The sequence below is a fragment of the Puma concolor genome, chromosome D1 (assembly GCF_028749965.1).
Source record: "Puma concolor isolate L17-30 chromosome D1, mPumCon1.1.hap2, whole genome shotgun sequence".
NCBI lineage: Eukaryota > Metazoa > Chordata > Mammalia > Carnivora > Felidae > Puma > Puma concolor.
Window position 1 is genome coordinate 100,491,188 of NC_141676.1, and position 21,705 is coordinate 100,512,892.

At 37.4% G+C, this 21,705-nt stretch overlaps 1 protein-coding gene, 1 long non-coding RNA gene and 1 other non-coding gene across 6 annotated transcripts in view; 1 reads left to right on the forward strand and 2 right to left on the reverse strand.

Moving 5' to 3' along the window:
- Positions 1-20,860, forward strand: part of DDX6 (DEAD-box helicase 6) — a 36,231-nt gene extending 15,371 nt beyond the window's left edge. For 3 of the 4 annotated variants that reach the window (XM_086678947.1, XM_086678944.1, XM_086678948.1), the window contains exons 5-14: positions 2,648-2,777; positions 4,139-4,285; positions 5,394-5,488; positions 7,278-7,400; positions 7,884-8,012; positions 9,510-9,626; positions 10,987-11,050; positions 14,144-14,245; positions 15,001-15,210; positions 16,450-20,860. In XM_086678947.1, the coding sequence (XP_086535073.1) occupies positions 2,648-2,777; positions 4,139-4,285; positions 5,394-5,488; positions 7,278-7,400; positions 7,884-8,012; positions 9,510-9,626; positions 10,987-11,050; positions 14,144-14,245; positions 15,001-15,176 (1,083 nt within the window). In that variant the 3' untranslated portion in view covers positions 15,177-15,210; positions 16,450-20,860. The remainder of the gene's footprint in view (positions 1-2,647; positions 2,778-4,138; positions 4,286-5,393; positions 5,489-7,277; positions 7,401-7,883; positions 8,013-9,509; positions 9,627-10,986; positions 11,051-14,143; positions 14,246-15,000; positions 15,211-16,449) is intronic. The other variant, XM_086678946.1, reaches the window with a different exon arrangement.
- Positions 744-21,705, reverse strand: part of LOC147576934 (uncharacterized) — a 28,467-nt gene continuing 7,505 nt past the window's right edge. Inside the window, exon 2 of the long non-coding RNA XR_015241311.1 lies at positions 744-911. This is a non-coding gene — a long non-coding RNA (uncharacterized LOC147576934). The remainder of the gene's footprint in view (positions 912-21,705) is intronic.
- On the reverse strand, positions 11,932-12,016 carry TRNAR-GCG (transfer RNA arginine (anticodon GCG)). The gene has a single exon. It is a non-coding gene; the product is annotated as a tRNA-Arg (tRNA).

The window sequence follows — 21,705 nt, forward strand, 5'->3', positions numbered from 1 at the left end:
TTGACTTAGCATTTTTTAGGGTTCATCCATGTTGTAACATGTATCAGTCCTTGCCTTTGTATTGCTGAATAATAATTCTGTTGTATGGCTATACTACATTTGGTTTATCAGTCGACGGGGTTTTTTTCTGCTACTAGCTATTTTGAATAATGCTACTGTGAACATTCACGGACACGTTTTTGTGTGGAGAGGTTTTCATTATAAAACAAAGTACCTAACTTGAAAGGATATAAATAATATAAAGTATCTGAGTGCCGGACACACAGTAAGTTTTTAAAGTTTTTTGTTTCGTTCCTTCTTTCTTTTCTCCCTGGTAGCTCCCATGATTTTCTCTTGGGTTTCAAAGCTGTCTGAACCTGACTTGAATTCTCTTTCTTCATATTACCTAATCTTCTTAGGAAACAGTGGTGAGAGACGGTGTGGATGTATTGAATTCCCTGCTTGCTAATCATAATGGTTACCATATGGGGCAAATATATGTGTATCTTAAAGACTAGTTTACTTGGTTTAAAAAACAAAAAACTGTAAACAGTTTCTGTAGACTATAAGCCCTTATCAGAGAGTGCAGGGGAACAGAAGTCAGTGCCTTAATCCAAGTTAAAAGGTGAACCCAAAATGGGAATTAGGATACCCCTAAGCTAATTCTGACCTGCCTCACTTCATTAAAAGTTTTATTCTTTTAAAGAACCTGACTCCAGGGCTGCAGGGCTGCTTGGGTGGCTTGGGTCAGTTAAGTGTCCCAACTCTTTTTTTTTTTTTTTTTTCTTTTTTTTTTTTTTTTAATTTTTTTTTTTTAACGTTTATTTATTTTTGAGACAGAGAGAGACACAGCATGAACGGGGGAGGGGCAGAGAGAGAGGGAGACACAGAATCGGAAGCAAGCTCCAGGCTCTGAGCCATCAGCCCAGAGCCTGACGCAGGGCTCAAACTCGCGGACCGCGAGATCGTGACCTGAGCTGAAGTCGGGCGCTTAACCGACTGAGCTACCCAGGCGCCCCAAGTGTCCCAACTCTTGATCTCAGCTCAGGTCTTGATCTTAGGGTCGTGAATTCAAGCTCCGTGTTGGGCTCAGGGCTGGGTGTGAAGCCTGCTTAAACAAATAAAATAATAAAGAAAAATAAAGAACCTGACTCAGGATGTCACTGGGAGACCCTTTTATCCTGCTCTAGAACTGAGTAGTGTGCATGTAGCCTATTAAAAACTGTATAAGATAGGCACCTGACTGGCTCAGTTGGAGAGCATGCATCTCTTGATTTCGGGGTTGTGAGTTCGAGCCCCATATTGGGGGTAGAGAGTGAGTGAGTAAATAAACAAACAAACAAATAAATAAATAAAATGAACCGTGGAGGTAATAGGCCTCCAGAGCAACTGAAGATTAACAGAGTTGACTCAAAGTAGGAGGAGATTAAGACCAAAGAGTCAAAGCCAAGGATTTTTCTTTGACCTGCTTTACTGTGATAAGCAGAGTGCTTAATGCTGGTTGTAGGAAGAGAGGGTAACAGAGTATTGTCATTGGACCATTTTTTACGTTGTTTTGGCAGCTGTGTTTCTTTTTCTGATAATATGGAACCCATCTGACTCCTGTGATGGGTTCTAGGTAGAATGAGTACCACAGTGGAAGAAAATGCAAGTAATGATGTTTATTACTTAAATGTTTGTATAATAACTTTAAAGTGCTAGAGATACTTCTTTTGGTTATTAGCTCAGGCATAGAAACTGTTAAAGTGTTAATAAATCTCTTTCCTAATTTATTTTCCTAATTTTTTGGTTTTAGAAATTAAAATTTTTAGTTTTAGAAATGGAAGTGTTCTGCTTCCTCCCTGTTGATACCTATTCTCATTTTTAAATTTCTCTCCGTATATGAATAATTTTCAGTAATTTTGGGGAGGCCTTTGCTATTTAGGTGATTTGTCCAAATAGGAAATGTTATCTTTACAAAATACACTTGACACAGTAAGCTAAATGTGAAAGTGAAAAGTCAGTCTCTGATGTGACCATCGATGGAGATAACTGGAATAGAATTGGGCCTCCAGTTGAGCACGCTTCAGGACAGAGAAGTTGCATGTGAAAACATTGACATTGACATTGTGAACTTATGTAATAAAATCAAACAGGAACTAAAGTTAAACTTTCTAGCTGATTCCTATTTTTTGCAAGGATGGGCTGCCCAAGGCACAATTTTTCATTGTGTTTAAATTTAAATTGGCTTCCTAGTCTCAAAACGTACAGTCTTACCTTTGTATTCTTTGTATCACTTCTTCTCCAGTTTTTAATTGTGAGATGTCCTTTGCTTTTTTTGTTTATTCAAGTCTTATTTGTGTGTCAGCCCAGGTTCCTCCTTTTCATTTGTTGTTTTCTTTGTTTAGATGCCCAGCTTCCTTAGGCATACACATTCTTGCACGTACAAATTCACATATACAGTTTGTATTACATTGGGATACAGTTTATACTGTATGCAGTTCTGATCAGTATTGGTTGGCAATGTTGATGACATTGGCTGGTAATTTACCTCTGCCTATTCTTGTAAAATGCAAATGTGAGACACTTTAAAGTTGTACCAAAGAGGTATACCTTCAGTGCATTTAAAGAATAATTTCCTTATTAATTGTTTTTATTCATGAGTAATTTTCATTTTCTTGTCTCTTAGGAGGAGAGCATTCCCATTGCTTTATCTGGTAGGGATATCTTAGCTAGAGCAAAAAATGGAACAGGCAAGAGCGGTGCCTACCTCATTCCCTTACTTGAACGGCTAGACCTGAAGAAGGACAATATACAAGGTTAGTTTTTTTTTTTTTTTTTTAAGTTTATTTATGTATTTTGAGAGAGCGCACAAGCTGGGGAGGAACAGAGAGGGAGAAAGAGCGAATCCCAAGCAGGCTCTGCACTGCCAGCGCACAGCCCAATGAGGGGCTCAAAAGTCATGAAGTGTCAGATCATGACCTGAGCGGAAATCAAGAGCTGGAGGCTCAACTGACTGAGCCACCCGGGTGTCCCAGTTAGTTGTTTGTTTAAACTAAAAATTGCAGTTTGCACCTTGGAGCTATGTGGAAGATGTTACCATCTTTTTTTTAGTCAGAATTTATATAATCTGGAGTTAGTATTTACCTATCCTTTCACAGCTTGGGGCCCAGTTGTCTTACAAAATATCCAGCTTTTGGAAAGATTTCTAGTTTTCAGAAGAGTTTTACATATTACACAGTTTTGATAACATTCCAGTGAAATAGGCAAAATAAGCATTATTGCCTTATAGATAGGAAAGCTAAGATCATGAGAAGTTAATCTGACATTGCTACTTAGAAATTATGGAACTGAGTTGTTTCTTGTGGCACCTGTGTGTCTGCAAGAGCTCATGAACTTTTTCTTCTGTATAAAGCCTTGTGGTTTTGGAATTTTAAGAGCTTAGGAAGTAGAGAAGAAAGAAATTTCCATAGTTGTACGCAGAGCAAGCTAATAGAGTTAGTTGTTTGTTTTTTTTTTTAAGTTTATTTTTAAGAGAAACAGAACGCAAGTGGGGGAGGGGCAGAGAGAGATGGAGACACAGAATCCAAACCAGGCTCCAGGCTCTGAGCTGTCAGCACAGAGCCGGATGCAGGACTCAAATTTACAAGCCATGAGATGATGACGTCAGACACTCCACCAACTGAGCCACCCAGGCATCCCATAATTTTTGACCTCTAAAGCTTTTTCTTAAATTTTCATAAATTGGTCTTGATCTATAATGATCATTTCTTCCATTTTCCTTTTACCTACTTTCATGTGATTTAAATGGAACCTGGGCAGCAAGAGTTTTCTATTCAGGTGTTTAGACTAGTGAATCTTTTGGTGAAAAATTAATAAACTTTGGGCTAGTTTTTACCAACTCAAAGAACCCTTTAAAGGTTTGTAACTAAGGAGTACCAGGTTTATATAGCAGTGCTGCTGAGGAAAAGTCTGAATCTGCAATACTGTAATAGGTGGGGTTTTTTGGTTTTTTGTTTGTTTTTTTGGTAAAGGAAATTTACTTACTTGACTTTTCAGAATCAGGCCTATTAGGATTCAATTTTCTAAAATGTCCTGAGTATCTAGATTGCAAGGGGCAGTATTTCTGTAGCTTATTAAAAACTCTTAAAATATGTTTTCTTTTTTTTCTGTTTTCTAGCAATGGTGATTGTTCCCACTAGAGAACTTGCTCTACAGGTCAGTCAAATTTGCATCCAGGTCAGCAAACACATGGGAGGGGCCAAAGTGATGGCAACCACAGGAGGAACCAATTTACGGGATGACATAATGAGGCTTGATGACACAGGTAGGAAATGATTGCTCTAAGATGGCTTGGCTCTAAGTGGAATTACAGACACAGGTGTTTCCTTTTAAACTTACTAAAAATTGTTTTTGAGAATTAAGGACCAGAAACATTGCAGTAGAAAAATGAGTAAAGGAAATGACCATTTCATTCGAGAAAAAAGACAAATTGATATTAATTGGAAGGATATTCAGCCTTCCTGGTAATTTTTTTAATGTAAATGAAAACAGCAATTTGATACCATGCCTATCCAATTGGCAAGACTAAGAAATAGTAGTAACCAGTAATAAAAGTTTGAGAAGAAACAGTCTATCTTGTAGCATGGGGGTATAAATTGATACAATCTTTATGGTGAGCAGTTTGTGATTATGTTTTGAAATTAGGAGTGTATATATTCAAGAATCTTTCCTGAAGAAATAGGCAAATGCAGGGCCAGGTTAGTGCAGTATGGTTTGTAGTACTAAAAAATTGGAACATCCTAAACGTTAGTGGAGATTGGCTAAATACATCGGGGTGTAGTCTGAATGGAATTCCCCAAAGCTGTTAAAAAATTAAGCTGAACTGTATTCATTTTCATTAAGAGTTCTCCAGGATACATCATTAAGTGAAAAAAGATAACAAAACACCAAGCATGAAATTAACTTATATAAAATTATACATAAAGTTTGAGTCAGAATCTTATATATGGTTGTCATCTGGTAAATTACTTACCATGTGCTTCATACTGCACAGTTACTTAAAATGATTGTCTCATTTCATCTTTGTAATAATCTTCTGAAGGCCATTCCTCTAGATTAGAGGGAAGCAACTGTACCAAAAGCCTGGTATGCCTTTGTTATTCATTGGGGATTGTTTTAATACAAGTATGCCCCTTATTTGGAGCAGGTGATTTGGGAATCTGTTAGCTCACCCCACGTAGAAGTGAAACAAGTATTTTCTGGCCAACCTAAGATGAAATGAAAATCCATATCCTAAAACACGTCTTTGCCTGTTTGTATTATTCCTACCTTTACAGCAGTGTTTCTGATAAAATATGTATGATAAATCTTTATTGTATCATGTTTGCCTAAGCTAAAATTAATGAGAATACATATTTTCTAATTTTGTGTAGTGCATGTGGTGATAGCTACCCCTGGAAGAATCCTGGATCTTATCAAGAAAGGAGTAGCAAAAGTTGATCATGTCCAGATGATAGTGTTGGATGAGGTAATGTCTCTTTATTTGGAAAGTATTATTTTGTGCTTTGTTTAGAACTGTCAGTGAATGAAGCAAAAGTTCTTTGTGTTTGTGAACCTTTTTATTTATTTATTTATTTATTCATTTATTTATTTATTTATTTATTTTTTCAACGTTTATTTTTATTTTTGGGGGGACAGAGAGAGACAGAGCATGAACGGGGGAAGGGCAGAGAGAGAGGGAGACACAGAATCGGAAACAGGCTCCAGGCTCTGAGCCATCAGCCCAGAGTCTGACGCGGGGCTCGAACTCATGGACCGCGAGATCGTGACCTGGCTGAAGTCAGACGCTTAACCGACTGCGCCACCCAGGCGCCCCTGTGAACCTTTAATAAATGCATGACTTTTGTCAATTCAAACTAATTTGCTTATAAAACCCATTTAACTTTTTAAAGGCAATAGGTGATAGGTATTTATAGGAAAAGTTCAGCCTTGGGTCTTTTTCTTAGGGATGCCAGATAGTTTATAAGTTTTGTTTTTATTTTTCAAGAAAAGTAATTGTTGAATACCTTAAAGCCAAATTCATTCTAAGTCTCTTTCCAATCAGTAATACGTCTTAAAAGACATGTAATGTCTCTCACTCCTCGTTTAGTATGTCTTCTTTTCCTTTTCTTTTCTTTTCTTTTCTTTTCTTTTTTCTCTTCTCTTCTCTTCTCTTCTCTTCTCTTCTCTTCTCTTCTCTTTTCTTTTCTTTCTTTTCTTTCTTTCTTAAGTTTATCTGTTTTGAGAAAGAGCAAGTGAGAGTCCCAAGCAGGCTCCATGCAGGGCTCAATCTCACAAACCGTGAGATCAGTCAAGATGCTTAACTGACTGAACTATCCAGATGCCCCTAGTATGTCCTTTGTACTGTTTGGTTTTTCATCTCCAGTATATGTGTTATCTCACCAGGTTGTAAGTGCCTTTTAAGAACTTACTCTGGCTCTGCATTTGTGGGATCTGGCAGTGTTTTTGTATATAAAGTCTATGGGTGTTAATGTTTTTGAAATAAAGTTGCTTTCCTATTTGATTTGTGTCTTAGATAACTAGATCAGGTTATTGTAGTCTATCAGACAGGTTTTTTTATCTTTGAGTAAGGAGAGAGAATGTTTATTAATGACTATTGGCTAGCAATAAGTACTGAACATGTTTCTTCATTTACTTTTTACACCAACCCTGTAAGGTAGGTATCCTATAAAGTAGTTAACAATAAGTGAAATTTCTAATTTTAAAGTTGTGGACTGAAGTATTGGGTGTAAATAACCTGCCAACATAGCTAAAAAGTCAAAGAGACTAGATTTCAACTCAGGTAATTTGACTTTGCAGATTGTACTCTCAGCCATGTACTGTCTCTCATGGAAATCACATTAAAATTCTGTTATGGGGGACGCTTAGGTAGCTTAGCATCTGACTTTTGATTTTGGCTTAAGTCATGACCTCACAGTGAGACAGAGCCCCAAGTGGGGCTCTGCACTGAGCACAGAGCCTGCTTGGGATTCTCTTGCTGCCCCTCCCACGCATGCTCATTTTTCTCTCTCACTGTCTCTCAAACTAAATTAAAATTCTGTTCTAGAATTTTTTTTGCCTATCTAGAATATGGTATTATAGATTATCCACCTTCTGAATCCCTGGGACTGTGTCTTGGTGCCATCGGACTGGATGATGTTAGAGAACTTACTGTTTTACAACCAGGAGTATTACATGAATGCTCTTGGATGATGCCTTACTAACCAAAGACCTTAAACACTAATTGTTTTTGAAATTGTCTTTTCTTTGTACTGCAGGCAGATAAGTTGCTGTCACAGGATTTTGTGCAGATAATGGAGGATATTATTCTCACGCTACCTAAAAACAGACAGATTTTATTATACTCCGCTACTTTTCCTCTTAGTGTACAGAAGTTCATGGTGAGTATAAATCTACATGGAAGCAGTGCCATTCTGTTGCCCACAAGTATACCTTTATTCATAATTACATCCTGTAATTAGTCTCTACGTTATGCTGATTGTTTCAAGTTGTTGGCTTTTTCATCAGCTGATCAGTTAAGATTTGTTGTGCATAAATTAACTTATTTTTTTAGTTGTAATAGTAATTTGATTAAATTATTCACTTAGCGTTTGGTGTCAGGCTGACATAATCATTGATACTGGATAAATTGATTATAGTGTGATCCTATATACAAAGCACAAAATAGGAACTTAGCTACATATCTGAATGTTAGATCTTCCATTATATGGTAACTTGTTTCCATCATAGATTATGTATACTTTGAAGAGAAGAGATCTGCATCCCTTTAAAGCAATAGTTTTATCAGAAAATTGTAGGGTATATTTTGAGTTCCAGAGATACACTCTGCTTTCATTGAATTATATGACTCTTCTTTTTTTCAGAATTCCCATTTGCAGAAACCCTATGAGATTAACCTGATGGAGGAACTAACTTTGAAGGGAGTAACCCAGTACTATGCCTATGTAACTGAGCGCCAAAAAGTACACTGCCTCAACACACTTTTCTCCAGGGTAAGTAATGGGCTTCAGCTACTGAATATTATAACCCCAATTAAACAGGGGCGCCTGGGTGGCGCAGTCGGTTAAGCGTCCGACTTCAGCCAGGTCACGATCTCGCGGTCCATGAGTTCGAGCCCCGCGTCGGGCTCTGGGCTGATGGCTCAGAGCCTGGAGCCTGTTTCCGATTCTGTGTCTCCCTCTCTCTCTGCCCCTCCCCCGTTCATGCTCTGTCTCTCTCTGTCCCAAAAATAAATAAAAAACGTTGAAAAAAAAATTAAAAAAAAAAAAATAACCCCAATTAAACAGTTGTGTCTATTTTTCCTACCATTTTCAATGTAAAAAACAGTCCACAGCTTTTTCTTAAAAGGTAGTTTGGGTTGTTGATCTGAAGTTGATACAGTATGATGTCAAAGGTACTTTTAATTAAATCCTAAAATAGTTTGACCTTGATTTTATAGTTGCTCTCATTATCTGCATATTCTGTATTTGCAAATTTGGCTGCTCCCCAAAATTTATTTATAACTTGTGATCAATATGCACGTGCTACTGAAGTCATTTGTGGATACTAGTAGTACAATGGAAAATAACAGCAGTTGTGCATAATCCCAACTGAGATTGAACAAGGTGACACACTGCCTTCTTATTTCTGCTCTCATACTTGTCTTTCTTGTAGTCTGTGCCACATTAATGCCACATTTTTTGCATTTTAATGTTTTGGTTTTTGTTTATTTCATGGTTTTATTTATTTATTTATTTATTTATTTATTTATTTATTTATTAACATTTATTTATTTTTGAGACAGAGGGAGACAGAGCATGAACAGGGGAGGGTCAGAGAGAGAGGGAGACACAGAATCTGAAACAGGCTCCAGGCTCTGAGCTGTCAGCACAGAGCCCAACGCGGGGCCTGAACTCACAAACCGCGAGATCATGACCTGAGCCGAAGTCGGACGCTTAACCGTCTGAGCCACCCAGGCGCCCCTGTTTCACAGTTTTAAATGGCTCCTAAGCTTAGTGCTCTCTGTCGCTCCTAAGCACAAGAAAACTGATGTGCCTTGCAGAGAAAATGTGTATCGGATAAACTCTTTACAGCCAGGCAGGAGTTACACTGTTGGCCATGAGTAAATAAGGGGTCTTTGAATAGCAACACACATAAGATTATCTGTTGATGGATTGGTGAAAAAGATGTGACTAGAGGCTCACAGGAACCTAATCCTTTATCTCTCCTGGGAGCAGTGGTTTTGTATTCACGTGTTCAGTATTTTTTGTTTTTTTCACATATCCAGTGTTTGTGGCAACTTTATAGAACATAATTATTGCATATAATGAGAATTGAATGTGTTTTAGTCTTGATGATTTTTACAGTTTTGCATCTCTGTTGTGTCATGAGATTCTAAGTCTTAGACCGTATTTTTAACATCTGTCGGTCACTATTTTCAAGATTTGGCAAAGTAAAATGAAGGTTTTTGTTTTTCTTTCTCATATCTTTTTTTTTTTTTTTCCCTTTAGCTTCAGATAAACCAGTCGATCATTTTCTGTAACTCCTCTCAGCGAGTTGAATTGCTAGCCAAGAAGATTTCTCAACTGGGTTATTCTTGCTTCTATATCCATGCTAAAATGAGGCAGGTGAGTATAAAACTGGAACTTGTGTGCGGATTTTTAAAATCTTTTTCTAAGTATTTCTTGGATTCTGTTTTTTGTTTTAATGCTCCTCCATATGTCCTAAACATAAGAATGAATTATTCCTTAGTAAGCAAGGGACCTTTCATTGTGACCTCCGTGGTTCAGTTTTCTGGCTATAAAACATGGTATACACACTCTTCCCTCACAAGGTTGTTAGGAAGATGGAGATAGTTTATAAATGAGTAACTATTGTAAACTATTGAGCATGATACAAATATGAGATTTTACTCCCTTTCCCAGGTAATGCAGATTTGCACTGTTTAATACAGTAACCACTAGTCACATGTGGCAATTAAAGGAGTTAAAATTAAAGTTTAAAATTTAGTTTCTCTGTCACACTAACCACATTTTAAGTGCCATGTTACATGTGACTAGCAACTACAGTTTTAGAAAGTACAGATATAGAACACTTCCATCATTGCAGAAGGTTCTATTGGATAACACTGCTCTAGATTTTTAATTTATGTACCTCAGCCCTTATGTTTTTCTTCACTGTTTGCCTTAAGGGCACAATCTCTAAATTTTAGAACTAAATCAAGAGTTTAAAGAAATGCAGAACTATAAAAATAAGATTTTTGTGTGTGTGCTAATTAAACATTGTGAAATTTTGTGAAAGAAAGCAGTTCCTGTAGACTAACAGATTAAGAGCTTAAGTTAATCAGCACACATACGGTTTTCAAAGCAGCTTGAAAATGGATCAGATATCATCATGTGGACCCTAATATTAGAAATTGTCACAGGAAATGAATGTATTAAGGTGTAGAGAATATTTCCAACTGGAAAAATGTTGCTTTGAATGAAAGGAAAGATGAGTTTGCCAGATGATAGATTTATTTCACTTTTTTTAGAGTCATTATGTAGGTGTTTTCATTTTTGTATTTTAATTGAAAAGTAAATTTTTGTTTTTGCATACAGATAACTCAAAAGACAAGTAGTAGATGTTTAGATCAGGCCAAACTTCTGTCATTTTCTGTTTGAAACATTGAAAAAATATATACACAAAAACATGGTGAAAATTGTTGCTTAAAACCCAGCAAAAAAAGATAAAAAATACCCTTAAGAGTTAAGATAAATGGTACATGAAGATACGTATTAAAATATGTTTTAGTTGCTTATTAATTCCCATGGGAAACTAATATATGGTTAACTTTTTTATCTTTTGTTTTTAACTTAGGGGTTTTGAATTGGCTCCTCTCTCATTTGTGTAAATTTCGGGTATACTAAACTGTTTGGATAGGAGAAATTAAAATTAGGGTTATGTGTATGAGATTTAAACAAACCAAGTGCATTACTTTGTTCCTAGGAACATCGAAATCGTGTATTTCATGATTTCCGAAATGGCTTATGCCGCAATCTTGTTTGCACTGGTAAGTATTTCCGTATTTATCCCTTGGTTTTCTCTTTAGTTCTGCTCTGCTTTCTCTATCCATATCTTCCATCAGAGTCTGTGACAGAGTTCAGCTCACCCTAATACCATTTCTGGAATTTCTGAAGTTGAAATGAGCTTAATTCCTGAAACTAGTTTCCATATCTGAAACTGCAGAACACTTGTTGGCGCTCATACCTCATCTCTGTCTTTTAAACAGTTGTGGAATTTGTGTGTTTTCTGAATAACCTTAGCATACAGGAATGAGATGTATGTAGTACATGCAAAATAAATTAACATTAAGAAACTATGTTTTGGAAATTATTTACTGTGGCCTCTTAATTTTTTGGCCAGAAACAGACTAGTCTATATTTTGGTGTATATTTAGTGTACTGAACTTCAACTCGGGAGCCAGGTGGACATTCAGAACAGACAATGAGTATCCTTCCATCTCTACACTGGAAGTACAATCTTAGTATTGGTATGAGATTAATCATCTAAACTAGGCTTCTGGGTAGAGAAGAATCTGGATTTAAAAAAAATTTTTTTTTTAGTGCTTAATTTTGAGAGAGACAGCAGGGGAGGGGCAGACAGAGAGGGAGACACAGAATCTGGAGCAGGCTCCAGGCTCCGAGCTGTCAGCACAGAACGTGATGTGGAGCCTGAACCCACAAATCAGGCGGCCCAAGGACTTTTTTCTGTAATTGAGGTACACATACACAGAGAAATACAGTAATTGTAAGGATATCATTCAGTGACTTTTTTTTACATCTAAAAAAATTTTTTTAATATTTATTTTAGAGACAGCACAAGTGAGGGAGGGGCAGAGAGAGCCAGAGACAGAATCGGAAGCAGGCTGCAGGCTCTGAGCTGTCAGCACAGAGCCTGATGCGGGGCTCGAACCCACGAACCACGAAATCATGATCTGAGCCGCAGTCAGACACTCAACCGACTGAGCCATCCAGGCACCCCCCAGTGACTTTTTGCATATGTATACACCCATACAACTATCATCCAGATCAAAATGTAGAGTAGTTCACAATTTGAATTTGTTAAAATGCTGCTCTAGAAATAAACTCCAAATTTTTACTAACGGAATATTGAATTTGCTAATCTACAAGAACCAAAAAAAGACTATCAGGTATCCTTGGTGCTTCCAGTTTACCTTTTTCTGTCTTATGTCTAACAATACAGCTGTGAATTAATACATGTATGTTTACTTTACCAGCAATTCTAACCTTTATATTGAAATAAATGGAAAGGATATTAGACTTCTAGAATTTTTATTTTTATTTAAAAAATTTTTTTAATGTTGGTTTGTTTTTGAGAGAAAGAGCGTGAGCAGGGGAGGGGCAGAGAGAGGCTGACACAAAATTGAAGCATAGACTTTTAGAATTTTAAGATTAGGGTTCAAGTCCTACCCTTTTTAACCTGTAATCATACGACCTTGGACAAGTCATGCTTTTCTTTTATGCCTTTTTTTTAATCTGTAAAATGAGAATGCTTTAAACCAAATTCTGAACAAATATGTGTTTTATTTATTCAAAAATAGTTTTTGATATTCAACCAATATTCTGCCAGGTATTTAGTTAGTTGGTGCTGGAAAAATATTACTCCTCAGTTTTATGTCTATTTTACCATAATTAAAAATTTTCAGATATATACACACATACTCCCTGCCCTTGGGGAACCTATAATGTAGAAAAGGAACTAGTTCACTGGTGAAATGTTGAGAGTTGTTAAGCAAATTCAGCATGTGCAGACAGAAAACAGAAGAGTGTTTAATGTCATTAAATAAGTACTGAATAACGTATGTGTACAAAGTGTATAAATACATGCGAAGTATCACTCTTTATTTCAAGGACCAATGGTTTAATCAGAGGTAAAAAAGATAAACAACCTTGAGAGTCTAAAGCAGGCCCTGCAACCTTTTTCTTTAAAGTGCCAGATAGTAGGTATTTTAGACCTCGTATACCATAAGGTCTCTGAAACAAGTTACTCAGCTCTGCCATTCTAGCTTAAAAACACCCTTAAACAGTACATAAACACACAGGCATGGTCCTGTGGCAGTAAAACTTTATTAAAACAGGCTTCGGGTTGTGTCTTCAAGGGGGTAAAGGTAATTTGCAAATGTGAGGTGTGTGTAGGAAAAAAGTCCTAAATTTTCATAGGAAGGGAAATTAATTAGCTGTGGTGACCTGAGAAGAGCTGGAATTTTAACTGGCTTCATAAACTATATAAGTTTTAGACTTGAATAAGGAGTTTTCAGTTAGGGGACTGGTATAAAACATGATCCATAGATGGCTTCAAGAACATGCATTTAAGGAAAGATAAGTGGATGAATTTCATGGAGGGGGTTTGAGGACATGTGTTAGAGAAGTATATTAGGATCAACACGTGTAGGGTGGAGGACCTTGTATGTCAGTCTTAAATTTTATCCAGAGGCAAATTAATGAGTTACAAATTCAAAGCGGTATTTTGGAAACAGTAGCCACCATTGTGGATTATTTTGGAGTGTGGAACTGATAGAAGCCCTAAAACCTAGTTATTAGTCTATTGTAATTGTTTCTACTTGTAGTTTTCATAGCCTAAATTAGCGTAGTAATTGGGGAACTAGAAAAGAGAAGGTGTGGCCTTGGCACTAACCTCAGACTTGTAAATCACTTAGAATGAGATGAATGAATTCTAAAAGTGTAAGTAATTACTCTTAGTGGCTTATCTCTTCTTTTCAAAGTATTCTTGGTTAATCTATTTTGATCTTGGATTGAATACTAAAAATTACTGGTTACTCCTGAGACTCATTTATAATGAGTTTGTAGCTTAACAGTCATTCTGATCTCTTCCTGCATTTGCAGTTACCTTACACCGTTTCAAAAAAAAATTTATGGGACTTAGGAAAAGGTAACTTGGCTAGCAGAAAATTATTTATGATAATGTGCAGTAAAGATAATGCTAGTAATTTGCAAGTACATTTAAAATACCTAATGAATTAGAACTTAGGTTGCACTAGAAAGACATGTTAAAGAGTATTGTGGTACCAAGAAACATGCTTAAATTGGAAGATATAATGGAGATTCTCTCTTTCTTTTTTAAGATTTGTTTACCCGAGGTATTGATATACAAGCTGTGAATGTGGTAATAAACTTTGACTTCCCAAAGCTGGCAGAGACCTATCTCCATCGTATTGGAAGATCAGGTGAGGAAAAGGAAGATGTTCTTCTTTTTTTTTTTTTTTTTTTTTAATGTTTATTTATTTTTGAGACAGAGAGAGACAGAGTATGAACAGGGGAGGGTCAGAGAGAGGGAGACACAGAATCCGAAACAGGCTCCGGGCTCCGAGCTGTCAACACAGAGCCCAATGCGGGGCTCGAACCCACGGACTGCGAGATCATGACCTGGGCTGAAGTCGGACGCTCAACCGACTGAGCCACCCAGGCACCCCAGGAAGATGTTCTTCATGGAAGTGTTTTGAGAAGTGTAATCACTAAATTCTGTTCTTTTGTGAAATAGAGTATACTAGCAGTGAGAACAGTGAATTAAAACTAATTTAGTTGTTTGATATTTAAAACTGATTTCTATTCTAGAGCATTTAAGAAAAGTTAAAATAACTTTATATGTGCTTAAGGTGAGGGAAAATTTAAGCATATATATATATATATATATAAAGCATGAGAGGCATGCTTTTCTCAGGTGGTGCAAACTACTGTTGATGTTTTGTGGCAACTTTTGACATAAATGAACATCTGTTTTGTCATTTGAAAAAGGTAAATGAGGGTACTACTTAGGGCGTGAAACAAAGTTGTAATGTGTGTATGAGACCATAAGTGGTTTCGTACACTCACAGTGGCAGTGAACAAAAACAGTCCTGTATGGTTTTGCCACTAATAGACTTGCGTGCACACATTGATTCTCATATTTAACTCATTTTTATTAAACACTGTTTTTCTTTAGGTCGCTTTGGTCATCTTGGCTTAGCCATCAACTTGATCACATATGATGATCGCTTCAACCTGAAAAGTATTGAGGAGCAGCTGGGAACAGAAATTAAACCGATCCCAAGCAACATTGACAAGAGTCTGTATGTGGCAGAATACCATAGCGAGCCTGTAGAAGATGAGAAACCTTAACAAGCATGTGCGTAACTGACAGAACAGTAGCTAAGTGAGTGTAATGTTTAAAGAAAAGAAAGAAACCAAAATCCTCTTTCCTGGGGAAAATCTGATGTGGCGCTACATATAATAACAATGATAGAGTAAAACACCGGTTGGCATAAATAAATAAACTGGGACCTGTTGCTTGGGTGAAGTTGTGGTCTCATTAGAGAATCTGTAAATGCTGTTCTTGAATGCAGTCTTCCTGTGTAATGTGATATATGAGGAGTACTTAAGACAAATCCATACTTCCAAAATAATGAAAGCAAAGAATCTTTTTTAGCGGTTTGAATATGAAAATATTTCTTGTCTTTCCTATCACTCAGTCATCTCTCTGTTGTTAGCATCACTCTTAATTTCTACTGGCCACCTTAATAAATCAGGTTAAAATTTTTTTTTATGTTTATTTTTGAGAGAGAGTGTGTGCATGTGAGCAGGGGAGGGGCAGAGAGAGAGGGAGACCCAGAATCTGAGGCAGGCTCCAGGCTGTCAGCACAGAGCCCGACATGGGGCTCGAACTCATGAACCGAGTGAGATCATGACCTGGCCCTAAGTTGGCCGCTTAACTAACTGAGCCACCCAGGCACCTCCTTAATAAATCAGGTTAAATTACCTACACTGCCTCATTGCCAAATGTGTAATCAGGCTGTGAGGATAATTGTCTTTTTTTTAACTGCCTACTCTGGTTTCCTGCACCATTTCATTTCATTGTTTGATGACTATCAACTATCAGGCTCTAATACTGATGCTCAAAAGAAAGCTCAACATAAAGGAATATAGGCTATTTTGCAGGGTTTTTTGTAAGGAAAATCTGATTTGAGAAATGATTGTTTCCAAATTAGCAATAAACCTTTTACCTATTATTTTTAAGTTTCTAAGATCCTCTCTCCGCTTTAGTCTTTCTTTCCCCTCCCCTCCTTAATTGAAATGTCAAACACAAAGCCCTCAGGCAAACCTAAAAGTAGGCAATGTTTGCTGGTGTATGGGTAGGCTGTTGAGTTCGTGAAAGGTTAAAAAAAAAAAAAAAAAAATTCTTGATTTTATTTGTTTTGGATACCAGAACTTTCAGGCTCTCATTCTATCTCTGGGATGCCTAGCAGAAATTCCTTCATCCTAAATGGATTCTGTGGGAGGCACAGGCTCAGTAGAAGCTACTAAGAGCATTTGGGATGGAGATTGTGAAAAAGTAGGTACCCTAGTTCGTTGCTTTCACAAAAGTTAATTTTAGGTTTCTTCCTTCTTTCTTTAGGCTTTGACAAACTACAGAAGGCTCGTTTGGATCTGTGACACATCGTTTGGGGGGGATGCTCTTCTCTTTGTGGGTTTTTCATCTTCTTTTATTTTGGAACTATGAAGACTTAAAAGAGCTCAGACATTTTTTCTTTTTTTAACTGGTGAAGAGAAAAAGCTGAAAAGAAGGAATTTACCTTTTTTGTTCCACTTGTTTGCACTGTGTGCTGACTGAACATTAGTTGCACTAACTGCTGGTTTTTAAAAACTTTTCTGGGGAAGGGGGACAAGGAAGGAGGAGAAAGAAGAGAAGGGGAGAAACCCTAAAAAGAGAAGAATCTTGATGAACACACAAGCTTGTCTACAATTTCAAAATTCTCCAACAGCTGACTCTTGAGTGCATTTCAACTTCTCCCTAATTACTCATCCGTTTTTTAAGCCTGAAGAGCTTATTACTTATTTGTGCGAAGTGCCTTATGCTATGAGACCATTCAGAGTATCATCTTTTAGACACAGCCCAAGGAATCAACATAGTAATTCTTTGCTTTTTTTCTTTTTTCTTTTTCCTATCTTTTAAAAATTTTTTGTCTTTTCATTTTGGTTTCAAGTTGAAGTCTCTCCCTTCCCTTTTTACCCAGTACTCAAGCCCAGGGCTGGAAGATGAAACATATTAGTAATGTTAAACACCATTTTCTTTTTGTTTATGTGGAGGAGTTGATATGCAACTGCAGTTCATCCGCACTGTAAATACATGTATTTAAAAAAAAAAAAACAATCCCAAGTAAAAATTTCTTCTGGGCTGAGTAGATTCCAACATCATCGCTCCCAAAGGAAAGAGCAGTCTATCATTGCAGGAGCCATATGACACGCCTTTGTGCTCTATAGCAGAACACTAAAGACTGGTTTACATACGCTTCCATTAGCAGTTATGGCACTTGATGTGTAGACATGTCAGAGCCTTGACCCTCTTTCCTCTGTGGCAGAGCGTGTCCCATAGAAAATTGGGTGTGTATACTTGTATAAACTTTGTAAATAAGTTTTTTTCTGGGTTCATATATATATATACATATATATATATTTTTTTTTTGGATGAAGGTTGCTGGGATTAAGGGGATTAGAGTGATTATGGGAGCAGCTAAAGATGAGAGGGGCTCAGTTTTCCGCAACACTAAATTCTAAAAAGTACTTTTGGCCTCTTGCTGTAGAGAGCAGACCTCTGTGGGGACCCTGTGTTGGAAGAGGGACCCAGAAGTCTGGGATTCACTGTTTGCTGCCACACTGTATCATCTGATACCTTTGGAGAACACCTGCGAGAGAGAGCAAGGAAACTTCAAAAACCTCTGATTCAAGATGCTAGTTTTGAGAAGCTCTCTCTGATTGTGCTTCTTCCCCCTTCTTAAAAAAAAGTTTGAGGAACTTTTCAAGCTCAGCGAAAGGGGACAAAGATTAATCTCCCTTGCAGTGTGGGGATTCAGTTGAGTGGCAGTGTCTGAGCAGTGTATGTACAAAGCATGGATTTGCATTTCAGAATACTAGCCAGTACCAGCTTTGGTAACGTTAGCAGTTCTGGAGCTTACTTTCTGTGGATCACTTCCTATACTCTGTAAGTGTGTTGCCCTCCGCCCACCTTGATACATAAACTTCCAGGAATGGGCAACTCCTGAGAGCTGTTAACTTTCACGCTACAGAAAGCTGCTTGCCATCCTCTTGCTTTGTGACAAGAATTATCTGTCATTTTGCATTGTAAATTGCTGGCAAATGCTTTACAGTTAATAGTGTTGCTTTAAATTGTGCCCCTCCCAACATGCTTGATGTTTGGCCTGATCTCCAGGCAAAAGGAGTGAGATGAATCAAAACCAGTGAACTTTTTTTTTTTAATGTTTTTAATTCCCTTTTAACCCAGTGTACTAGGTCAGTCAGGAGGCATCTAGGGTTTTAAAAAAAAGCAAAAAAATAATATGAAAAAAATCTGATTTCCATACTGCATTTTTTTCCAGACCCTAAAATATTACAAGATAAATCCTGCATACGCTTTCATGCTTAACTCATCTGGGTAAAGAAATCAATTATTCAAAGTTGCTTTTTTTTTTTTTGACTCTTGCCTAGTTCTAAGCAAAACTATTTGTGACTCACCCAAAACTCCTTAGGATCAAAATCCTGCAGATGCCTCCTGATCAGACATAGCCCTAACTCCTTAAAAAAACTGTAGCAAGAGCTGCACAGTACAAACCCCAAAAAGAATATGCTCAAATATTTGGTATCCAAGCTATGTTCTTTCCAGCCAATGTTGGTTACTAAATACAAACCCTAATTAAGGAATCCTTTTCTTCCGGGGAGGGGTGGGGGGAGGGAATTTAGAAGGCATCAACTTTTGACCAAAAAATCTTGTCCTTGTACTGATGCAGCTCTCTCTTTCTCCCCCACCTCTGGCGAGATAAGAGGGATCATTCATTATAGAAGAAAAGCTTGTAAATGCAAATTGGTATCTCGCTAGAGAGTGTGTGGGTGACAACAAACCGCGCAGTCTCCTTTGCCATCCTCAGACTGTGCCTGGTGCCACATGCCTGTGGGTCCCTCTTAAAGCACAGACTTAACTGAAAGTATTACTGAAGTATATAGCCTCTGATGAGGAGTGGCACTTAAACTATCTGGGACACCACTATTGGACACAGTCCTGTAGAGGCAGCTGTCCAGTTTTGGTGCTTGACTCTTGAATAGGAATTGCTAAATGGAAAGATGCTCTAAAGACTAGGTCAAAGCCTAGTCTCTTTTTTTTTTTTTTTTTTTTTTTTTTAACACCCCCCCCCCCCCCCCCGGGGCTATTAAGGGGTATTGTTACTGGAAATTGTTTTTGTGTTCTTTCCAATATTGGCTGTTTTAAGTAATGGCGGTATTTTTTTTCCAGTGGTTCATTTGAATGAGACTTCCCTATTTTTAATACTTAAATTATGTCCAACTCATGGTTTTGCCTGTGGTGTAGTAGTTGTGTAATGGTTTATGGATCGTTACACACCTTGATGCCTCTGGGCCTGTTTAGTTTTTCTCTTCCCGTATATTTTGATGGAGAAACTTTCTTGGCTTTCCTTTGGGAATGGAATAAACTTATTCTAAAATGATCTCCCATGGGAAGAAGTTAAGGGAGAAGGAAATCTAAATATGTCTCTTAATTATTTTCAAGTTGGTCCCAGCATCATCATATGAGTGGGTCCCAGTGGCTGGAGGGAGGGGGGAGGCAATTGGTTATCAATATTATTTTTTTCAGAATGAGATGGGAGCATCTTTCCTTTGGTGTGTGCTTTGTGTTTGATACCATCATGCTTGGGTCAGAACCAGACAATTCAGCACAAAGCCTTGAGTGTAAATTGGTTGGAATCAAAACATCTCATTCTGATCACTTTGTTTAGTTTTTTTTTTTTTTCTTTTTCTTTTCTTTTTTTTTTTTTTTTTAATAGGGGTGGGAGGGAGGTTACTATGCCCCAAAAGGGAGGGTGTCTGCACTAAGGATTTAGAAACACTTTGGAAGCTCATAACCTCATCAGAAATGGCCTTTAGCCACACTCCTGACCTTATAGATGAGTAAAAAAAGATGAAATAATTTTGGGGGAACTAAGCCATGTTATTTTAATTTGCTACTTTTTTCAACGTTCTGTGTATGTTAAAAATTGTTACTGTGGAATCATTTTGTGACAAAACACTTTTGTCCAGCAAAATTTTGGCTTCATGGGAGCTGAAGTCAGTCAACTTTTAGGTGAACTTAAGTGGACTTTGGTGAGCTTGTATCCTACTTTATATCCTTAAGAATTGCTTTTTAAAACTCCCAAAGAAAAATCTCTGGTCTAAAAACTCATCTTTGGGGTAAAGGGTTAAGTGTCCAAAGGTTATAACAGTTCATGAGGTTAGAGGGAGCTAGCCTGGCACCTGGACTCTGCCCCTCCACAGCTGACAGATTCCAGCAGAAGTGTGTTTAAATTCTCCAGTAGACAATACTGGGCAGGGAAAGGGAGGGGGTAGGGGCTGGGTTATTAAGATACAGGCTACTGTATTTTAACCAGTGGTTGTGTGGGAGGGGTGCCTGGAGAAAACAAAGTCACTTCCCTTTTTTGAAACAAAACTAAAACTTGAAAAAATATTTTTTTGTTCAGTAAAAATGGAATGGAATTCTAATGTCCCTAGCCACAAGGGACCAGTTCCACTGAGAAGTGAACAGTGGGGACTCAAAATTTTGAAAACATTCGGGGAAAGGGAAAATTGGCTTTTTGTTAATTGGCAAATGTTCCAGTGGGACTGTGTTTTTGTTGGGATGTGTTATGTTGTATGTACACATATATGGACCAGAGTCTCTGCTGAGTTTAGAAGGTTCAGAAAAAAATGGTTGATAAAATCTTGGTTTTTGTTAATTTATCTCAATAAAAGCCCACTGGAACTCCAAATGTGTGTGTGTGTGTTTAGGAAGCTTGCATTTGAGAACATTTTACTAAAGTAATTCACATGATGTGGCGTTAAGACATTCCCAGCACTACTTCTGTAAGCCCAGTTGAATAAAATCTGAGTGGGCACCCTCATTCAGCGTAGAAAACGTCTACCATCTTCATTTCAGTTTTTCAGTTCTCGTTACCTAAACCGAACCAAGATAGTAATCATTTGGAGAGATGTTAGTCCGGGCTACATGGAAGTGAGGTATCAGATGTTTCAGTAAGCTAAACATACCCACGAAGTTCACTTAGGAGTGAATCTAATGGTATGAACAGAATTTGTATGTTTAGAAGCACAAAACACTGATGAGAGAAATCAAAGACCTAAATGAGAAATTTAGATACAGCTGAACACACAGCTTTGTCCCAACCTCCAAAAAAATAGGTTTAACTAACAAAAAGTGTGCAAGAATTGTATGCCAAAAGCTGCAAAAATGCTGATGAAAAATTTGAGGTGTGCTGTGTTCATGGAATGCCATAACAATTTTGAAAAAATTAAAGGGCTTATTACCGGATTTGAAAACTCAGCTACAGCAAAGTTGTAAATCTACTTCTTTCACTACAATACAGTGTGTGTGAGGAAATGTAGGGGGACATGACATCAACCTTCCCATCTAAAGAGCAAAGATAAAATTGTAAAAGTGCCACCAACAGAGACTTGAAAGTTGAAACATTGGTTGTTCCTACCATATCTTTCAACACCTGTGCGTTTGGTTTATGCAGAAGACAAATGGATTCTAGAGATTGATAGTGGATGATGATGACTTCAACTGCTATCCTGCAAGTGCTTTTTTGTTTTTTTT